The 18,310-nt window shown below is 38.6% G+C and overlaps 2 protein-coding genes across 7 annotated transcripts in view; one reads left to right on the top strand and one right to left on the bottom strand.

Moving 5' to 3' along the window:
* CCDC191 (coiled-coil domain containing 191) overlaps window positions 1–18,310 on the top strand; it is an 88,674-nt gene that overhangs the window by 56,051 nt on the left and 14,313 nt on the right. For all 6 annotated transcript variants that reach the window (XM_003893944.5, XM_031663026.1, XM_017955165.2 and 3 more), the window contains 2 exons: window positions 16,263–16,406; window positions 17,999–18,151. In XM_003893944.5, coding sequence (XP_003893993.1) covers window positions 16,263–16,406; window positions 17,999–18,151 — 297 coding nt within the window. The remainder of the gene's footprint in view (window positions 1–16,262; window positions 16,407–17,998; window positions 18,152–18,310) is intronic.
* Window positions 15,186–18,310, bottom strand: part of ZDHHC23 (zinc finger DHHC-type palmitoyltransferase 23) — a 33,655-nt gene continuing 30,530 nt past the window's right edge. Inside the window, exon 6 of the mRNA XM_031663027.1 lies at window positions 15,186–15,811. Within this exon, the coding sequence (XP_031518887.1) occupies window positions 15,798–15,811 (14 nt within the window). The 3' untranslated portion in view covers window positions 15,186–15,797. The remainder of the gene's footprint in view (window positions 15,812–18,310) is intronic.

Below are 18,310 nucleotides of genomic sequence, written 5' to 3'. Positions count from 1 at the left end.
CCATCTGTGTGTGTATATGTACATATATGTATGTGTAGCTCTACCTAAATATGAGTTCATACTGATGTTTCTGGCTCTAATCCAGCACTAGAGGGTTTATCCTATGCTTCCCTTCTTGCTTATTTGTAAATGCCCTCTGACAGCATGAAACCTGGCTCCCACAATTCATCCACTTACTTATTTGTTCAACCCCAGGATAGATGTAAAGCAGTTTCAGAACTGATTACCCAAACCCCAATGAGAAAAAAATTACCAAATACAGTACAGTGTTTATGTACAGTTCCATTTATCTTTAACCCTATGGTTTCCAGTTAAAATCTGGGATACATGTACAGAACATGCAGGTTTGTTACATAGGTATACATGTGCCATGGTGGTTTGCTGCACCTATCAACCCATCATATAGGTTTTAAGCCCTGCATGCATTAGGTATTTGTCCTAATGCTCTCCCACCCCTTGCCCCCCAGCCACCGACAGGCCCCAGTGTGTGTTGTTCCTCTCTCTGTGTCCATGTGTTCTCATTGTTCAACTCCCACTTATGAGTGAGAACATGCAGTTTTTGGTTTTCTGTTCCTGTATTAGTTTGCTGAGGATGATGGCTTCCAGTTTCATCCACGTCCCTGCAAATGACATAATCTCATTCTTATGGCTGCACAGCATTCCATGGTGTATATATACCACATTTTCTTTATCCAGTCTATCATTGATGGGTATTTGTGTTGGCTCCAAGTCTTTGCTATTGTAAATAGTGCTGCAGTAAATACACATGTGCATGAGTCTTTAGCTGGAGGCATCATTCTACCTGACTTCAAACTATACTACAAGGCTACAGTAACCAAAACAGCATGGTACTGGTACCAAAACAGACATATAGACCAATGGAACAGAACAGAGACCTCAGAAGTAACACCACACGTCTACAACCATCTGATCTTCAACAAACCTGATAAAAACAAACAATGGGGAAAGGATTCCCTATTTAATAAATGATGTTTGGAAAACTGGCTAGCCATGTGCAGAAAACTGAAACTGGACCCCTTCCTTACACCTTATACAAAAATTAACTCAAGATGGATTACAGACTTAAATATAAAACCCAAAACCACAAAAGCCCTAGAAGAAAAACCTAGGCACTACCATTCAGGACATAGGCATGGGCAGAGACACCAAAAGCAATTGCAACAAAAGCCAAAATTGACAAATGGGATCTAATTAAACTAAAGAGCTTCTGCACAGCAAAAGACACTATCATCAGAGAGGATAGGAACCTACAGAAAGGGAGAAAATTTTTGCAATCTATCCATCTGACAAAGGTCTAATATCCAGAATCTATAAGGAACTTAAATGTACAAGAAAAAAACAAACAGCCCCATCAAAAAGTGGGCAAAGGATATGAACAGACACTTCTCAAAGTAAGACATTTATGTGACCAAAAAACATATGGAAAAAAAAAAAAAAGATCATCATCCTGATCAACAGAGAAATACAAATCAAAACCACAATGAGATACCATCTCATGCTAGTCAGAATAGTGATTATTAAAATGTAAAGAAACAATAGATGCTGCTGAGGCCGTGGAGAAATAGGAACAATTTTACACTTATGGTGGGATTGTAAATTAGTTCAACCATTGGGGAAGACAATGTGGTGGTTCCTCAAGGATCTAGAACCAGAAATACCATTTGACCCAGCAATCCCATTACTGGGTATATACCCAAAGCAATACAAATCATTCTACTAAAATAAGTTTTAAGTTACTTAGGTCGGCTCCTATTTTTCCCTAGGTCAGCACCTATTTTCCCCAGCTCCTTGAGTATAGTTTTGTCATTTGTTTTTAATACAGTCAGATTCATTTGTCACAGGCTACATTCCATCCTGGAATCCCTGACATTCTGGTTGATTTTGTTGTTTTTCTACTTTAAAGTTCACTCTTGTTAATGTACAGTGCTATGGCTTTTAACAAATGCAGAGTATTATAAAAAGCAGTTCCTTCATGTTACAACTTCCTCTGTATACCCCTCATTTTTTAATTTTTGTAGATTTAGGGGGTATAAATGCAATTTTGCTACATGGATATATTGTGGAGTGCTGAAGTCTGGGCTTTTAGTGTACCCATCACTCAAATAGTGAACATTGTACCCAGTGGGACATCTGCCAGCCCCTAACCCCTGGCAAACACAGATTTGTTTTCTATTCCTATGTGTTTTGCCTTTTCCAGAAGTCATCAGTGGATTCATACAGTGTTGGTTTTTTCACTTAGTAAAATGCATTTATGATTCATCCATTTTGTTGCATGAATCAAAAGCTCAGTCCTTTTTATCATCAAATAGTATTCCAATAGAATTTTGTCTGCATATGCAAGTTATCTATTCCTCTGTTGATATTGCTTCCAGTTTCTGGCAATTATGAATAAAGTTGCTAGAAACATTTACATACATGTTTTTGTTTGGACTCATAAGTTTTCAGTTCAGCCAGGTGTTCACACCTGTAATCCCAATACTTTGGAAAGCTGAGGTGGATTTCTGGAGCCCAAAGGTTCATATCAGCCAGGGCAACATAGTGAGACCTTGTCTCTACAAAATAAAAGAAATTAGCCAGGTGTGGTGACATGCACCTGTAGTCCCAGCTACTTGGGAGGTTGAGGTGGGAGGATCGCTTGAGCTCAGGGGTTCAGAGTTGCAGAGAGCTATGATTTGCTACTGCACTCCAGCCTGGGTGACAAAGCAAGACCCTGTTTCTAAAAAAAATTTTTTTTTAAATTTTTTAAGTTTTCTATTCACTTAGGTAAATACCTAGGAATGTGATTGCTAGGTAGTGTGGTAAGTCAACGTTTAAGTTTATAGGTAATTGCCAAATTCCATTCCAAAGAGGCTGCGCCATTTTGTGTTCCTACCAATGATAAATGAAAGGTCTTTTTGTTGCACATCCTCATCAGCATTTGTTATTGCCAGTTTGGGGGGGTTAATATGTTCTAATAGGTACATAGTAATATATCATTGTGGTATTTATTTGCATTTCCCTAACAACAAATAATGCTAAGAATCCTTTCATATCTTCACTTGATATCCATATATCTTCTCTGATGAAGTATCTGTTCAGATCTTTTGTCCATTTTTTGTTTACTTATTGTTGGGTTTTAAAAGTTCTTTATATATTCTGGACCAAGTCCTTTGTTCGATAGATGATTTGCAAATATTTTCTCCCAGTCTAAGGCTTGTACTTTAATTCACTTAACAGTGTCTTTCACAGAGGAAAGTGTTAAATTTTAATAAAGTCAACCTTACTTTTTTCTTTCATGGATTGTGCTGTTGGTGTTGTATCCAAAACTAATCACCAAACCCAAAGTCATTCAGATTTTCAGTTTTTCCTTCACAAAGTTTTACATCTTACATTTAGGTCTGTGGTCTATTTGGAGTTAATTTTTTTTTTCTTTTCTTTTTTTTCTGAGACAGGGCCTCACTGTCACCCAGGCTGGAGTGCAGTGGCACGATCTCGGCTCACTGTAACCTCCAACTCCCAGGCTCAAGCGATTCTCCCACCTCAGCCTCCCAAGTAGTTGAGACTATAGGCGCACGCCACCATGCCCAGCTAATTTTTATATTTTTAGTAGAGACGTGGTTTCACCAGGTTGTCCAGGCTGGTCTCAAACTCCTGACCTCAAGTGATTCACCCACCCCAGCCTCCCAAAGTGCAGTACTGGGATTACAGGCATGAGCCACCGTGTGCAGCCCATTTGGAGTTAATTTTAATATAAGGTGTGAGGTATGCTGTAATTCATTTTTTATACAGATGTTCAGTTGTTCCAGTATCATTTGTTGAGAAGACTATTTTTTCTCCATTAAATTACTTGTATACCTTTGCCAAAAATCAGTTGACCATATTGTGCGGATCTATTTCTGGGCTCTCTATTCTTTTCTGTTGTTTCTTTATGTCTATTCCTTTGCAAGTAATACTGTCTTTGATTGCTGTAGCTTTATAGGCATTGTGAATTCCGCTACTCTATTTTTCTTCTTCAGAATGTTTTGGCTAATTCTAGTTCATTTGACTTTCCATATGAATCATAGAGTCCAGGTCTCACTATGTTACCCGAGCTGGTCTCAAACTCCTGGGCTCAAGCGATCCTCCTGCCTCAGCCTCTCAAAGTGCTGGATTACAGGCGTGAGCCACCACACCTGGGTCACAGAGGTGACCCAGCCTACTGAAAGTTTTTTTTATCATGCAGGGATGTTGAGTTTTGTCAGATGCTTTTCTACATCTGTTGAGATGATCATATTATTTTTATCCTTCATTCTGTTAATATGGTGTATCACATTTATTGATTTGTGCATATTGAACCATCCTTGCATCCCAGGGATAACTCCCACTTGATCATAGTGTATTATCCTTTTAATGTGCTCTTGAATTTAGTTTGCTACTATTTTGTTCAGGATTTTTGCACTTATGTTCATCAGGTATATTGGCCTATAATTTTTTTTCTTGTATTATCCTTGTCTGTCTTTAGTATCAGGGTAATGCTGGCCTCATAAAATGATTGTAGAAATGTTCCTTTCTCTTCAGTTTTTTTGGAAGAGTTTGAAAATAATTGGCATTAATTCTTTAAATGTTTGATATAATTCACCAATGAAGTCCTGGGTTTTTCTTTGTTAGATTTTTAAATTACTAATTGAATCTCCTTATTTGTTTATTGGTTAGTAGGGTCTGTGGCCTTTCTTCCTTGTTCCCAGCTTCCTTGAACCACTCAGCTGTGCTGATTACTTCAGTAATCTGGGTAAGGTAAGAAAGAAGTGGGCCTCTTGGGCAGCATCCTACAAAGCTGAGGGAGCTGAATGCTTTCTCACTCTCCTCTCACTTTCCCCTATGGGAGGAATCACAGGCTGTGGGGGTCTCTCTTGGCATTGAACTGTGCTGCCTTGGGGGAGGGGTGACCCAGATAAAGTGAAACTATTCTTACCGTCTTCAACGTGTCTAGTGATGTGCTGGAACTTCACTGCTGGACTTCTGGACTTCCACAAAGGTACTCTCATCCATGAGTACTTGTCAAAAATTAGTGCTTCTGTGGGGATATGATGGTAGAAAGCTGCTACTCCACCATCTTGCTGATGTCTTTTCTCCATTTATTTAGATCTTTGATTTCTTTTATCATTGTTTCTCACATCTCACATTTTGTTAGATTTGTACCTAAGTACTGCATTTTGGGGGCACTATTATAAATCATATTTTTAAAAATCTTCATACTCCATTTATTCATTGCTAATATGGGAATATAATTCATTTTAGTATGTTGATGTTGTATCCTGCAATCTTGCTAAACTCGCTTTTTGGTTCCAGAAGTATTTTTGTAAATTATTTGGAATATTCTAGATAAACAACCAGGTTGTCTGCTAATAAATGCAATTTTATTTCTTCCTTTCCAATCTGCATGCCTTTTACTTATTTATCTTGCCTTATTGCACTAGTTAGGACTTCCAGTATGAGATGGAATAGGCATGGGGAGAGAAGACATCCTTGCCTTGTTTCATATCTAGGGGGAAAGCATTCAGTATCTCACCATTAAGTGTGATGTTTGCTGTGGGTTTTTCATGAATGCCTTTTATTAGATGAAGGATGTTTTCATTTATTTCTAGATTGCTGAGAGTGTTTATTAACACTGAAAGCTCTTTCTGCATCTTTGATATGATCATATAGTTTTCTTAATTCCTCTATTAATATGGTAAACTACATTGATTGGTCTTCCAATGTAAAATTAGCCTTGCCTTCCTGAGATGAACTCCACTTGGTCATAGTGTGTAATTTTTATATATTGTTAGATTTCATTTGCTGGTATTTTGTTAAGAATTTGGTTTTTGGGGTTTTTGTTTGTTTGTTTGTTTTTGATGGAGTCTCACTCTGTCGCCCAGACTGGAGTGCCATGGCACAATCTCAGCTCACTGCAACCTCCACCTCCCGGGTTCAAGTGATTCTGCTGCCTTGTCCTCCTGAGTAGCTGGGGTTAGAGGCACGCACCACCACACCCAGCTATTTTTTGTTTTTTTAGTAGAGATGGGATTTCACCATGTTGGCCAGGCTGGCCTGAACTTTCAACCTTGTGATCTGCCCACCTCAGCCTCCCAAAGTGCTGGGATTACAGGCGTGAGCCACCACGTCTGGCCTTTTTTTTTTTTTTTTTTGAGGTATGGTCTCACTATGTTGCGCAGGCTAGTCTTGAACACTTGGGTTCAAGTTATCTTGCCTAAGCCTTCTGAGGGGCTGGGATTCTAAGCATGTACCACCACACCCAGCCTGCATTTCCTTTTTTTAAATATTATGTTTGTCTTGTTGTGGTATTAGGATAATGGTTAGCCTCATAAAATGGGGAAAGTATACCCTTTTTTACTTTTTGGAAGAGAGTGTGTAAAGTTGGTGTTATTTCTCTCTAAAATGTTTGGTAGAATTCACTGGTGAAACCACCTGGGCCTGGAATTTTCTTTTTTTTAATTATTTTATATTAAATTTTTTATTTCTGTAGGTTTTGGGGGAACAGGTGGTATTTAATTACATGAGTAAATTGTTTGGTGGGGATTTGTGAGATTTAGGTGCATCCATCACCTGAGCAATATACACTGAACCTAATTTGTAGTTTTTTGTCCCTCACCCGGAGTTTTCTTTTTTAAGAGGATTTAAAATAATATATTCTATTTCTTTAATAGATATTGAGCTATTCAGTTTTTCTTTCTTCTTGAGTAAACCTTGGTAGTTTGTATATTTCAAGAAATTTGAGCATTTAATCTAAGTTTTCAAGTCTCTTGGAATAGAGGTCCTAGTATTCCCTTATGACCTTTTTAATGTCTGTGAGATCAGTATTGATGTCTGCTCTTTAAATTTTGATATTGGCAATATATATCTTCTCTCTTTTCTGGTTTACCTGGATATCAGTTTTATCAATTTTATTTCTTTTCAAAAACTAACTTTTGGTTTCATTGGTTTTCTTTGTTATTTTCTTCTTTTCAGTTTCATTGATTTCTGCTTTAATTTTTATTTCTGTCCTCCTCCTTCCTTAAGATTTTGCTCTCTTCCTCTAGTTTCCTAAGATATAAACTTAAATTATTGATTTCAGAGCTTTCTCTTTTTCTTTCTTTCTTTATTTAGAGACAGGGCCTTGTTCTGTTGCCTAGGTAGGAATGCAGTGGTGTGATCATAGCTCACTGTAATCTCAAACTTCTGGGCTCAGGCAATCCTCTCACCTCAGCCTCCTGAGTAAATGCGACTACAGGCATGCACCACCATGTCCAATTGATTTTTAAAATTTTTTGTAGAGATGGGGTCTCACTATGTTGTCCAGGCTGGTCTTAAGTTCCTGGGCTCAAGAGATCCTCCCACCTTGGCCTCCCAAAGTGGTAAGATTAAAGGCATGAGACACCATGCCTGGCCTCTCCTTTTCTAGTATATGAATTTACTGCTGTAAATTTCCCTCTAAGTACTCTTTTACTTGTATATCATATATTGATATTTTTATCTTTATTTAGTTCAAAATATTTTTAATTTCCCTTGAGATGTCCTCATTGTCCCATGGGTTATTAAGAAGTTTATTCTTTAGAGTTTAAATATTTGAGGACTTCCAGATAACTTTCTACTAGTTTAATGTCTAGTTTTAATTTCTAGTTTAATTTCATTATGTTCTAAGAATGTATATTGCATGAAATTACAAAGTTTTGCTTTATGGCCCAGAATATTGTCTATCTCAGTGAATGTTCTGTGTGCACTTGAGAAGAATATGTATAGTACTATAGTACTAAGCTGTCATTGGTCTGCAAAAATGCCAAGTCACATTGAGTATGTCTGTGTCTTACTGTATCTATATCTATATTCTTACTGATTTTTCTGCCTGCTTCTATCAGTTATTGAGAGAGGAATATTGAAGTTTCTAACTAAACTTGGGCATTCATTTCTCCTTTCATATCTATCTGGTTTTGCCTCATGTACTTTGAAGGTTTGTTATTAGGTGCATGTATGTTTAAAAAGACTTACATGGCTGGGCGCAGTGGCTCACACCTATAATCCCAGCACTTTGGGATGCCGAGGCAGGTGGATCGTGAGGTCAGGAGATCGAGACCATCCTGGCTAACAAGGTGAAACCCCGTCTCTACTAAAAAAAATACAAAAAAATTAGCCAGGTATGGTGACAGGCACCTGTAGTCCCAGCTAATTGGGAGGCGGAGGCAGGAGAATGGCATGAACCTGGGAGGTGGAGCTTGCAGTGAGCCGAGATCAAGCCACTGCACTCCAGCCTGGGCGACACAGCAAGACTCCATCTCAAAAAAAAAAAGACTTACATCTATGTCCTATAAAATTGAATGTCTTATAGACATCATATAGCTGTTTCTTCATTTGGTATCTAATCTGATAATCTCAGTCTTTTAACTATTACGTTTAGCCCATTAACTTTAAAGTGATTATTGATAAAACTGGATTTAAAAAAAATTTTTTTTTTTGAGATGGAGTCTCACCCTTGTTGTCCAGGCTAGAGTGCAATGGCGTGATCTCAGCTCACTGCAACCTCTGCCTCCTGGGTTCAAACGGTTCTCCTGCCTCAGCCTTCCGAGTAGCTGGGATTATAGGCATGCACCACCACGCCTGGCTAATTTTGTATTTTTAGTAGAGACTAGGTTTCATCATGTTGGTCAGGCTGGTCTTGAACTCCCGTCCTCAGGTGATCCACCCATCTCGGCCTCCCAAAGTTCTGGGATTACAGGCGTCAGCCACCACACCTAGCCACAACTGGATTAAAATCTATCTTCTTATTAGCCATTTTCTATTTGTTGTACTTATTCTTTGTTTTTCTTTTTTTTTCCCCTACCTTATCTGGTTTTAATTAAGCATCTTTATGAATCTGTTTTATCATTTTTTTTGTAGTTTTTATTTATACCTCTTTAAAATATAGATATATATATATATATTTGAGACGGAGTCTTGCTCTGTCGCCCAGGCTGGAGTGTAGTGGCATGATCTCGGCTTACTGCAACATCTGCCTCCTGGGTTCAAGCGATTCTCCTGCCTCAGCCTCCCGAATAGCTGGGATTGCACATGCCCACCACTACACCTGGCTAATTTTTGTATTTTTAGCAGAGACATCTTGACCAGGCTGGTCTCAAACTCCTAACCTCGTGATCCACCTGCCTCGGCCTCCCAAAGTGCTGGGATTACCGGCGTGAGCCACTGTGCCTGGCCCTCTTTTGAAAATATTTTTAGTTACCCTAGTGTTTACATTTTTAAAATAATCTCCTTCTACCTGAGTGTGGTAGCATGTACCTGTAATCTCAGCTACTTTGGAGGCTGAGGCAGGAGGACTGCCTGAGTCCAGTAGTTTGAGACAAGCCTGGGTAACATAGCAAGACCCTATCTCAAATAATAATAATAATCTCTTTCTACCTTCAAATAACAACACTTTATATGTAGTGAAAGAACCTTCTATCAGTATTTCCCAGTTCCTTCCTCCCATTCCTTTTGGTATTGTTGTCATGTTATATTTTTATGTATACTATAAATAGCCAATATCTTGTTAAACTTATTATTTTAACAATTAGTTTTCTCTTAGTGGAATCAAAAATAAGATGATTACATATTACCTTTATTTCTTCTGTTTCCCATGCTCTTCATTTCTTTGTGTAGATCTAAGTTCTTAACCTATATTATATTCTTTATGCCTGAAGAACTTTCTTTACCATTTCTTGTAGGGTAGATCTGCTGGCAGTGAATTCCTTCAGTTTTTATTTGTCCGAGAGTCTTTATTTTTCCTTCGTTTTTAAAGTATGTTTTTTGCTGGATATAGAATTCTGGGTTGACAGGTTGTTTTTTTTTTTCTTTCAACACCTTAATGATGTTACTGTATTGTTTTCTTGCTGCCTGGTTTCTCACAAGACATCTACTATAATTCTTACCTGTCTTTATTTGCGGGTGTCTTATTCTGTTCCGGCTGCCATAACAAAATGTCACAGACTAGGTGGATTAAACAACTGAAATTTGTTTTCTCAACAGTTTTAGAGGCTGGAAAGTCCAAGATCAGGGTGCCTGCATGGTTGGCTTTTGGAAAGGGGTCTTCTTGGCTTGTAGACGGCTTCTTCTCATTGTGTCCTCATATAACCTTTCCTTGGTGTTTGTGTTTGGAGACAGAGAGGGAAGAGGGAGAGAGCGCGTGGGAGAGGGAGAGAGTGCGTGGGAGAGGGAGACAGCGCGTGGGAGAGGGAGAGAGCGCATGCGAGAGAGAGCAAACAAGTGCACCATGGTATTGCTTCTTATAAGGACATTAATTCTATACAATTAGGGCTGCACCCTAGGACCCCATTTCACTTTAATTACTTCTTTAGTGGCCCTATGTTCAAATACAGCCACAAGAGGGGTTAGGGCTTCAACATAGTTAACTTTAGGAGGACACAAGCATGCAGTTCGTGACAGTAGGTGTTTCCCTTTAGCTACCTTCAAGACTTTGTCTTTGATTTTTAGCAGAATATGATATGTCTAGGTATGGTTGGTTGGTTGGTTGGTTTGTTGGTTGGTTGGTTTGGTCTTGGCTTTGGTGGTCTTAAGTTTCTTGGATATATTATTTTGTGTTTTGTTACTGATTTTGGAATATGTTTGCCCATTATTTCTTCAAATTATTTCACTTGCCCCATTCTTTTTATTTTCCTTATGGGATTTGTTATGCCAGTGTTACATTGTTTCATATTGTCCCACAGCTCTCAGATGCACTATTGTGTTTTTCACTCTTTTTGCCTTTCAGTTTGTGTAATTTCCATTACCATATTGTCAGGTTACCTGATTCTTTCCTTGGCTGTATCTTCTAGCAGTAAGCCAGTTGAAGTGCCTCTTCTATCTCTATTGCCATGTGTTTTTTTATTTCTAGCATTTTTGTTTTGAATCTTTTTTTTATAGTTTCCATGTCTCTGCTAAAATATCTGATCTGGGATGTCTACCTTTTCCATTAGAACATTTAACATTATTTTTGGAAGTTATTTAAAATTCCCTCTCTGATAGTTCCAACATCTCTGTCATATCTGAGGCTTGTTCTGATGATTGCCTCATCTTTTCAGGGTGTATTTACTTCTTATCTTTGGGTATGCCTTGTATTTTTTTGTTGAAGGCCAGACCTTTGTTCCGGGCAATAGAAACTGCAACACGTTGGCCTAGAGTGTGGAGATTTGTACTAATTTAGCCAGGAATTGGGCTATGTTTGAAGCTTGTTGTTGCCATGGTCACCATCATTGAAGTTTGTTGCTGTGTGCTGTAGACACCAGAGACTTTATTGTCTTCTAGTGACTTTGTTTTTGCTTCCTCTTTTGGTTTTGGGTCTTCCTTTTATGCTACTCCCCAGAGAGAATCTGTTGTTTACAGCTCTCCCAGCTGTAATCCACTATTATTATTGGAAGCTTGTATAACTGTGGTGATAGGGTGTGGATGATGGGGAGAATTCTGTGTTCTGATTAAGTATCAGTGTTTGGAATGCACAGCTTTAGGCACTCAGGTAACTTCTGTTCCTACTCCAGTGGTAGAGCTTTTTTCTGCCCCCCTTTTCCCTTTATCTGCAGTGGGTATCCACCACAGTCTCAGTCTGTGACCTTAAAGACCTTCCCTCTGGAGAATAAGGCTTCCCCAACCCCTAAGTGAGGTAGGGAGGACTTGTCTGGGCAGAATCCCCTGCGTGCCCTTCCCTCAGAAGGAGTGCTATTCTGCCAGTGCACTGGGGTGGTTGCTAGGACAGATAAAACTTTTGTTTCCTAAGGAAGAATGCTCTGGGAAGATTTTGCAGTTGCTGCTGTGCCTCTCCCCAGCCAGAACCATGGTGGGAACTTTCTGTGGATTCTCCATGATCTTCTCTGTGAGAGCCTGGTGGGGTTCTTAGAAGAAAAGCCTGCAAAGGGATGAGAAGAACCCACATGACTGTGATCCCCAGGAGCTTCAACCTTCTCCTGCTGGCCCACTCACTCTCTGCCTCCATCAGTTCACCAACATTTCTAGTTTAATCGTCTTACTCACTCATATGGTATCCAGTGGCTTCTGCCTCGGATAAACAAATGCTTAGGTCTTGTGCTTCCTTGAAGATGCCTGTCTCTCCAGATTTGGGGGTAGCTTCAGATCTCTGATCAGTTCACAAAAAAAATCATGAATTCGTTGCCTGACCAGCTTTTTCCTTGTTGGAAGAAAACCACTTATGCAGAACAAGAATGGTGAAAAGTACATTACTGACTAAGAGATCATTTTATTTCTCTCACTATACCAAGCCCAAACATTTTCTTTTTAGAAGCTGCAGTTCATAGCAATAGATACAAAGAGTTTGTCACATAGACTAGTTTCCATTCCATTAATTGACTGGAGCTATCTGAATTGAGATAGATGCATTTATAGACTGGCTATACTTGAGTCTTCTTTGAGGACAACTTTAGATATAAAATGCACATGGCAATTGTCTTCTTTTCCCTCTGGACAAAGATGCTCTACACAATGTGCTTCTCCACTCAGATTTTCATGGGTCTTATTCCTTTTGAGGCATTAAGTTCTGCCAAGCAATTCTTTACTTCCTTATATACTTTATATAGCTTTTCCCAGTAAGCAACCTCCAAGGCCATAGTAGTGTTATTCCTCTGGATATCAAAAAGATAATGGCACTTCTGAGCAAGTGCCTTCTGAGACTTCTCTAAATCATTTGCATCCTAGATGTGTTTGGTTGAACTCTGCTTAACCTCTTCTATTTGGGCAGTTTTTTGGCTCATTGAGTGTACCAGCAAATTGTCCAACAGAGGTACCATGTCTTCTAATGACGTAAATAAAAAACCCTACTGTTGATATGATAAAGTGTCTGGTGAATCATATATATTTCTTTGGAGAGATACTATGAGATAAACCCAGTTATGTGTGTATAGGGTGCTATGACACTATTTTAGATAAAGGAACTGGAAGAATTCCTCAGGGATAAGCCCCCATGACAGACCCATCCTCTATATTCAGCAAGAGGTGGTACAGGGGCAAGACATGGCTACAGCTTAGTGTCCCCATGACCCTGCTAGAAGAGCATGTTGGGTGCCACAGTAAGGTGGCCACTCAGAGGTCTCACACAGTGACCTTCCAAAAATAGAAATCTAACCTCTTCTTAACACCCCCTCTATGTTTATTAAATGCTTATACTTAACAGGCAGTAACTTTTATGGCTATATATACTTCTGATTGATGGGCAGCTGAAGTTTGTGGTTGAAAAAATAATTTTATCAGAGAAAACAAGGCAAGATTTAAAGTTTTCCATAATTGTTTGTCAAGTATATTTGCACATTGAACAAATATCTGTAAAGCATTTACTACATGATAGTCATTGTTCTAGATGTTAGAATGTAGCAATGAAGAAGACCAATAACAGCCCTGCCCTCTGAAAGCTTATATGCTAGTTGGGGAAATTTGCTAGTTTAGTCAAATTAATGACTAAAGAAGTAGGGAGAGAGTGGTATAGTTGGTGGAAGCAGTATGGGAAATACCTCTCTGAAGAGCTGATATTTGAGCTCCTGGATGCTGAGGCGGCCTCCACAGTGTCTAGTGGGGGCATGTTAAATGTGAGATACCTATTAGACATCCAAATGAACATGTCCAATATGTGCTTGGGTATATAAGCCTGGACGACAAGATTGTGTATGGAAGTGAAAAAACAAGTCAATGTTTTTAATGCTCTGGAAGTAGCTGTAATCAACTTGGGAGACTGTCTGGATAGAGTAGAGATAAGAGTCCAAGATCAAGACCTAAGGACTATAAATAGCTATTCAGAGGATGAGGAGCTAGTGAGGTAGAAAGAGAACAGGAGAGTTTAGAATCAAAACACCAAGAGAAAAAAGTATTTCTGTTAGGGGAGTGATGGGAGTGGTGAATTTGGCTGAATGCTACTGAGTTCAATTAAAAGTAGCACGGATAAATGATTCTTTGATTTGGAAGCCCAGCAAGCATTCATGACCTAGAGCAACAGGGCTTTCAGTGGTGTGCTAGGAAAGCAGCCCCATTTCCAGTGGGCTGAGGAGAGAATAGGTGAGGAACTAGAGACCATAAGTATAGATGCGGATCTCATGAGATCAGAGATAGATGGGGATCTCATGAGATCAAAGAGATCTGCATCTGTACTCATGGCCTCTAGTTCTTTTTTGTTAGTTTTTGTTTGTTTGTTTGTTTTGTTTGTTTTTTTTGTTGTTGTTTTGAAGAGGGGAGATACTGGCACATGTTTGCATACTGATGGGAATAATCCAGTAGTAAGGGAGAAATTCATGATGCAGAAGAGCAGAGTATAAATTACAGGAGTGGGTAAGCAGGAATATATTCTAGAGCACAAAGGGAGAGTAGCATACAAGGGACAGAAAGCCAAGAGTTTTGGGGCAGTGTCAATTTCCCTGTACTTTTTTTTAACATAGCTGTAATTTCTGGCTTTTCTTCTAAAGCATACTAGCTGACAAAGCCACACATTTATTTCAGAAAGAAGCCCAGATTTTATATCCCTTTTTAGCCCGAGTGAACTATGTATTCTATGAAACCCTAGCTACACAGATCCCCACTATAAGTGCCATCTCAAAACGGCATCATATCATGTAATCCTCACAGTAAATCATGGATGCAGGTGCTATTAAAGACATTTTATATACAAGGAAATTGAAAATGTATTATTAATGAAATACAACCAGCTCTATTGAGGAATCCTTAATAGAGGGAGGAGCTACACATTTGAATTAAATTGCTGTGTAAGAATACAACATTTTGACTTAAACAGAACTCATGTTTTTCTTTATATTTTTCCATGGAAATGTAGACTTTGAAAAAGTCTGGTTTTCCCCACAATTCTCCTGAAAATAATTTTCCTTTTGGAGCCGATAACACCAGCCATAGTTATCATTCTAGGAGATATTTACACCGTAACTTATCTGTGCATGAGAACAGGTTCTTTTGTCTGAGCCTGAGGGCTTCTCCAAAGGTTATTATCTGCGTTAGATGTCTGTCTGCAAGATGCAGCTGCTGCCTTAATGCTACAGGGACATTTCAGTGGATGTGGAAGGGTCAGTTTCTGTTTTCCTCCCCACTTAACCCTCAGCTTCCTCTTACTACGCATGAGAAAATTGTTGTAAATTTTCTCTCTGGCCATTTCATTCAACAAGTATCTCAAGTGCCTGGAATAAAGAGTATAAAGCTTATTTTGGTTTAATGTCTGAGAGAATATGGACATTTCATTTTTCAGAGCTTGTACAGAAATAGGCAGTTTGTATTGGAAAATTAGAGCAATTCTTCCTTCCATATTAGAAATGTTCCATTGCTCTCTCTGTAATGTTTCTCTCACAGAAGGCTCAGGCACAGTAAGTAGCTTGTCAGGATCAGCCAGTTCACCACTGCCTTTTTCCTGATGTGAAATCATATGAAGTAAAGGAAATCAGCTTAAATTAAATGTTTGTGTATTTATGCTGCAAAGATGACGACTATGAAAGCAGTCTTCAGTCTTTGTTGCTCTTGTGTCTTTCACCGCAGGTGTCACTTGCTCCCACTCACCCTTTCTGGGTAGATTTCTTTTTCTCTCACCTTTACTATAAGCTATTTTTATTACAAGAGAAAAAGGAAATAAAGGAAATAATGATACCTATAGGGTCGATCATTAAGTTTTTGTCATCTTTCTTGGTCACACCCCTGAGGGGTACAGTTCTTTGAGGGTCATGGAGTGTCTTTTCTCAGTGTATTACCAGGAATAGTTCATCTTTTTCCTTCTTAGGAGAGGGAAGGTAGCTTAATGATGATCAACTATCTTTAACTTGCCTCTGGACTTACTGTTCTTCACCTAAAAAGAAAAATAGCTTAGTAGTAAGAATATTCTTCTGGACTTTTAATGGAGTATCATTAAATTTCTATCCCATAGTTTAAATGAAGTGGCTGTATGGCTGGGTTTTTCATATGAGGGAAAAAATCCTGATTGCTCTCCTAACTAGATGTTTTACCTTTTAGTAACTTGGTGAGAGGTAAATTATTTCTGTGAACAATACTGAATAAACCCAAGAATATGCATAGCCCTGATTCTTGTAGACTCATGACCAGCTTCTCCTGACCCTCTTAGCAGAATTATTTCCTTCTTTTTTTTTTTTTTAAAGAAAAAGCCCTATTATCCAGAGCTCTGTTATCATGATTAACACACCATCCAATGGTTACATGTTCAAATTAAATCCATTAGCTTTTCATTGAAATGAAATTCATTCGTTTTTTGTCATAGCATTTTGCTTTTTAATCTTTTCCAGAAAGAACTTGAGAAGCAGAAGAGAATTAAGAGGAACCAGCAGCTGGAAGCAATAGCCAAAGAACATTATCAAGGTGTCTTGCTAAGGAAAAAAGGTCTAGAGCCTTGGAAGACATTGAGAATGCAAAGCAAACAAAACGTCCAGGTGCAGTATTACCCCCCAGATTAGAAAATGAACTTTTCCAATTAGATGGATGCCCAGTTAAGCTTGGGGGAGGGGAGGGTTTGGTGATTTGAAGCCAGAAAGATAAATTAATTGAATGTGTATATTTGTTCTGGATACAATTTTTGATTTGGTCTTCTAAGGTAGAGAAGGACTTTGTAATTGAATAGGTTGGAAAAAATGAGAGGAAATGTTTTATTAGAGATCCCCCCAAGGTAAGATGAATAGAAGCTTCTCTCAGTTTGAGTAAGAGAAGAGTTATTACCATAAGGTACATTGGTCAGGTTTCTGCCTGTGATAAAGTTGAGTAACAAACAACCCCCAAATATCAGTGGCTTAGAACTCAAGTATTTATTTCTCACTCATATGTCTGTGGGCCAGTTGTGGATTGAGTTCAGGTCTCTCCCCAAGCCTCTCATTCTGGTTACAGCAGCTATTCAGAGCTACAAAAGGCCAAACCAAATTATGTAAACCCACTGCTTATATTATGTCCACATTCCACTGGCCAAAGCAAATCATAGGGCCAAGCTCAAAGTCATTGAGGAGAGAAGGAGCTCCATCCACTCTACAGGGAGGAACTGTGAAATCACATTGCAAAGAGTATGGGTGTATAATTCTATTAGAGAGAACAGTTATTCACTCTACTGCAGAGAGATATATGAAATCAAACACCACTGAAATTTCTAAAATTTCCCTAACAAATTTATCCAGTGCATTCAACTAAATGATTAAAAATTCAAAATAGATAAAATGTTATTTCATCTTTTGGCTCTCAGGCTGCTGAGATGAGTCCAGGACAGACAGAAATCTCTGGTGCCACAGAGACCTCCGTGGTGGTCATTTTGGCCAATAAATATGACTTCCAAGAGACTCACATGAATCAATCACATTCACAGTGCCAGATATCTAGACAAGGCTTAGAAAAATGTGTCATTGTTTGGAGAGGACTAAGGGAGAAGACTTTTCCCCTCCTGCCTCTTAAAAGAATATAACAGTTACTTTTAAAAATCTATAAATTCTGATTTGTATGTTTATTTTGATAGAATGATAGTTGAAAAGACATTAAATTATTCATGTTATTTTCTATCAGATGGTTTTGTGGTTTATTGATAATGTCTAAATGTCAATGCTGGTGACAGCTCATTCCACAACACTAATTGAAAGTATTGGCATTTCCTCAATTAGACAGTGGTTAAGTCATGAGAAAGAGAGGTTTGTTGTGGAGTTGCTGTCCAAGCTCCAGGAGAGCAAACTGAGAATGTTGCCAGCTACCCACTCCAAAACTCAGGGGAAGTGAAGTAATGGCTTAGAGGTTGTTTGTTCCGTTTCCATAACCAGCAAATCACTGTGGTCTTCAGGGAGCTGGCATTGAAAGGCCAATCGTGATGTGAATCTATAACCTCCATAGAATAGGTCAACAGTCAAAGCTTTTAGGACACAGGCTGCATGTACCTTCAGATTATTCTCTACCAACTGCCTAAATGTGTTTTATAGCATCATTTCCAAAGGTGATGTGTTTGTTTAAATGATTTTAAATGTAAGGAATCATATTTCTCATTTAAAAAATTATCCAGGTGGCAGAAGAACATTACTGTTTGTTCCTGCAGAGGAAATATCTGCTGACCTGGTTCCAGTGTAGTCAGGAAAGTCTGGCTAGAAAGATGGCCCAGGCTGATCAATTTTATTCCCAAATACTGCTTAAGAGAGTCATCTGGAGCTGGCTACAGGTAAGGATATAGGGAAGGGCACCTTAAATACATCTCATTGCTCAGTCCTATTTAAGAAAACTAAATGGAATCCAGAATGTCCAGGGTCATTATGTTTTTTCAAGAACAAAAGAATAGTCAATCCCATTCACTGCTTTGAAATAAATGTGAAAATGGCAA

This window comes from Papio anubis, chromosome 2 (assembly GCF_008728515.1).
Source record: "Papio anubis isolate 15944 chromosome 2, Panubis1.0, whole genome shotgun sequence".
In the NCBI taxonomy this organism is placed as follows: Eukaryota; Metazoa; Chordata; class Mammalia; order Primates; family Cercopithecidae; genus Papio; species Papio anubis.
Note: the sequence above shows the minus strand (reverse complement) of the source record. Positions and strands in the feature narration are given on the sequence as shown.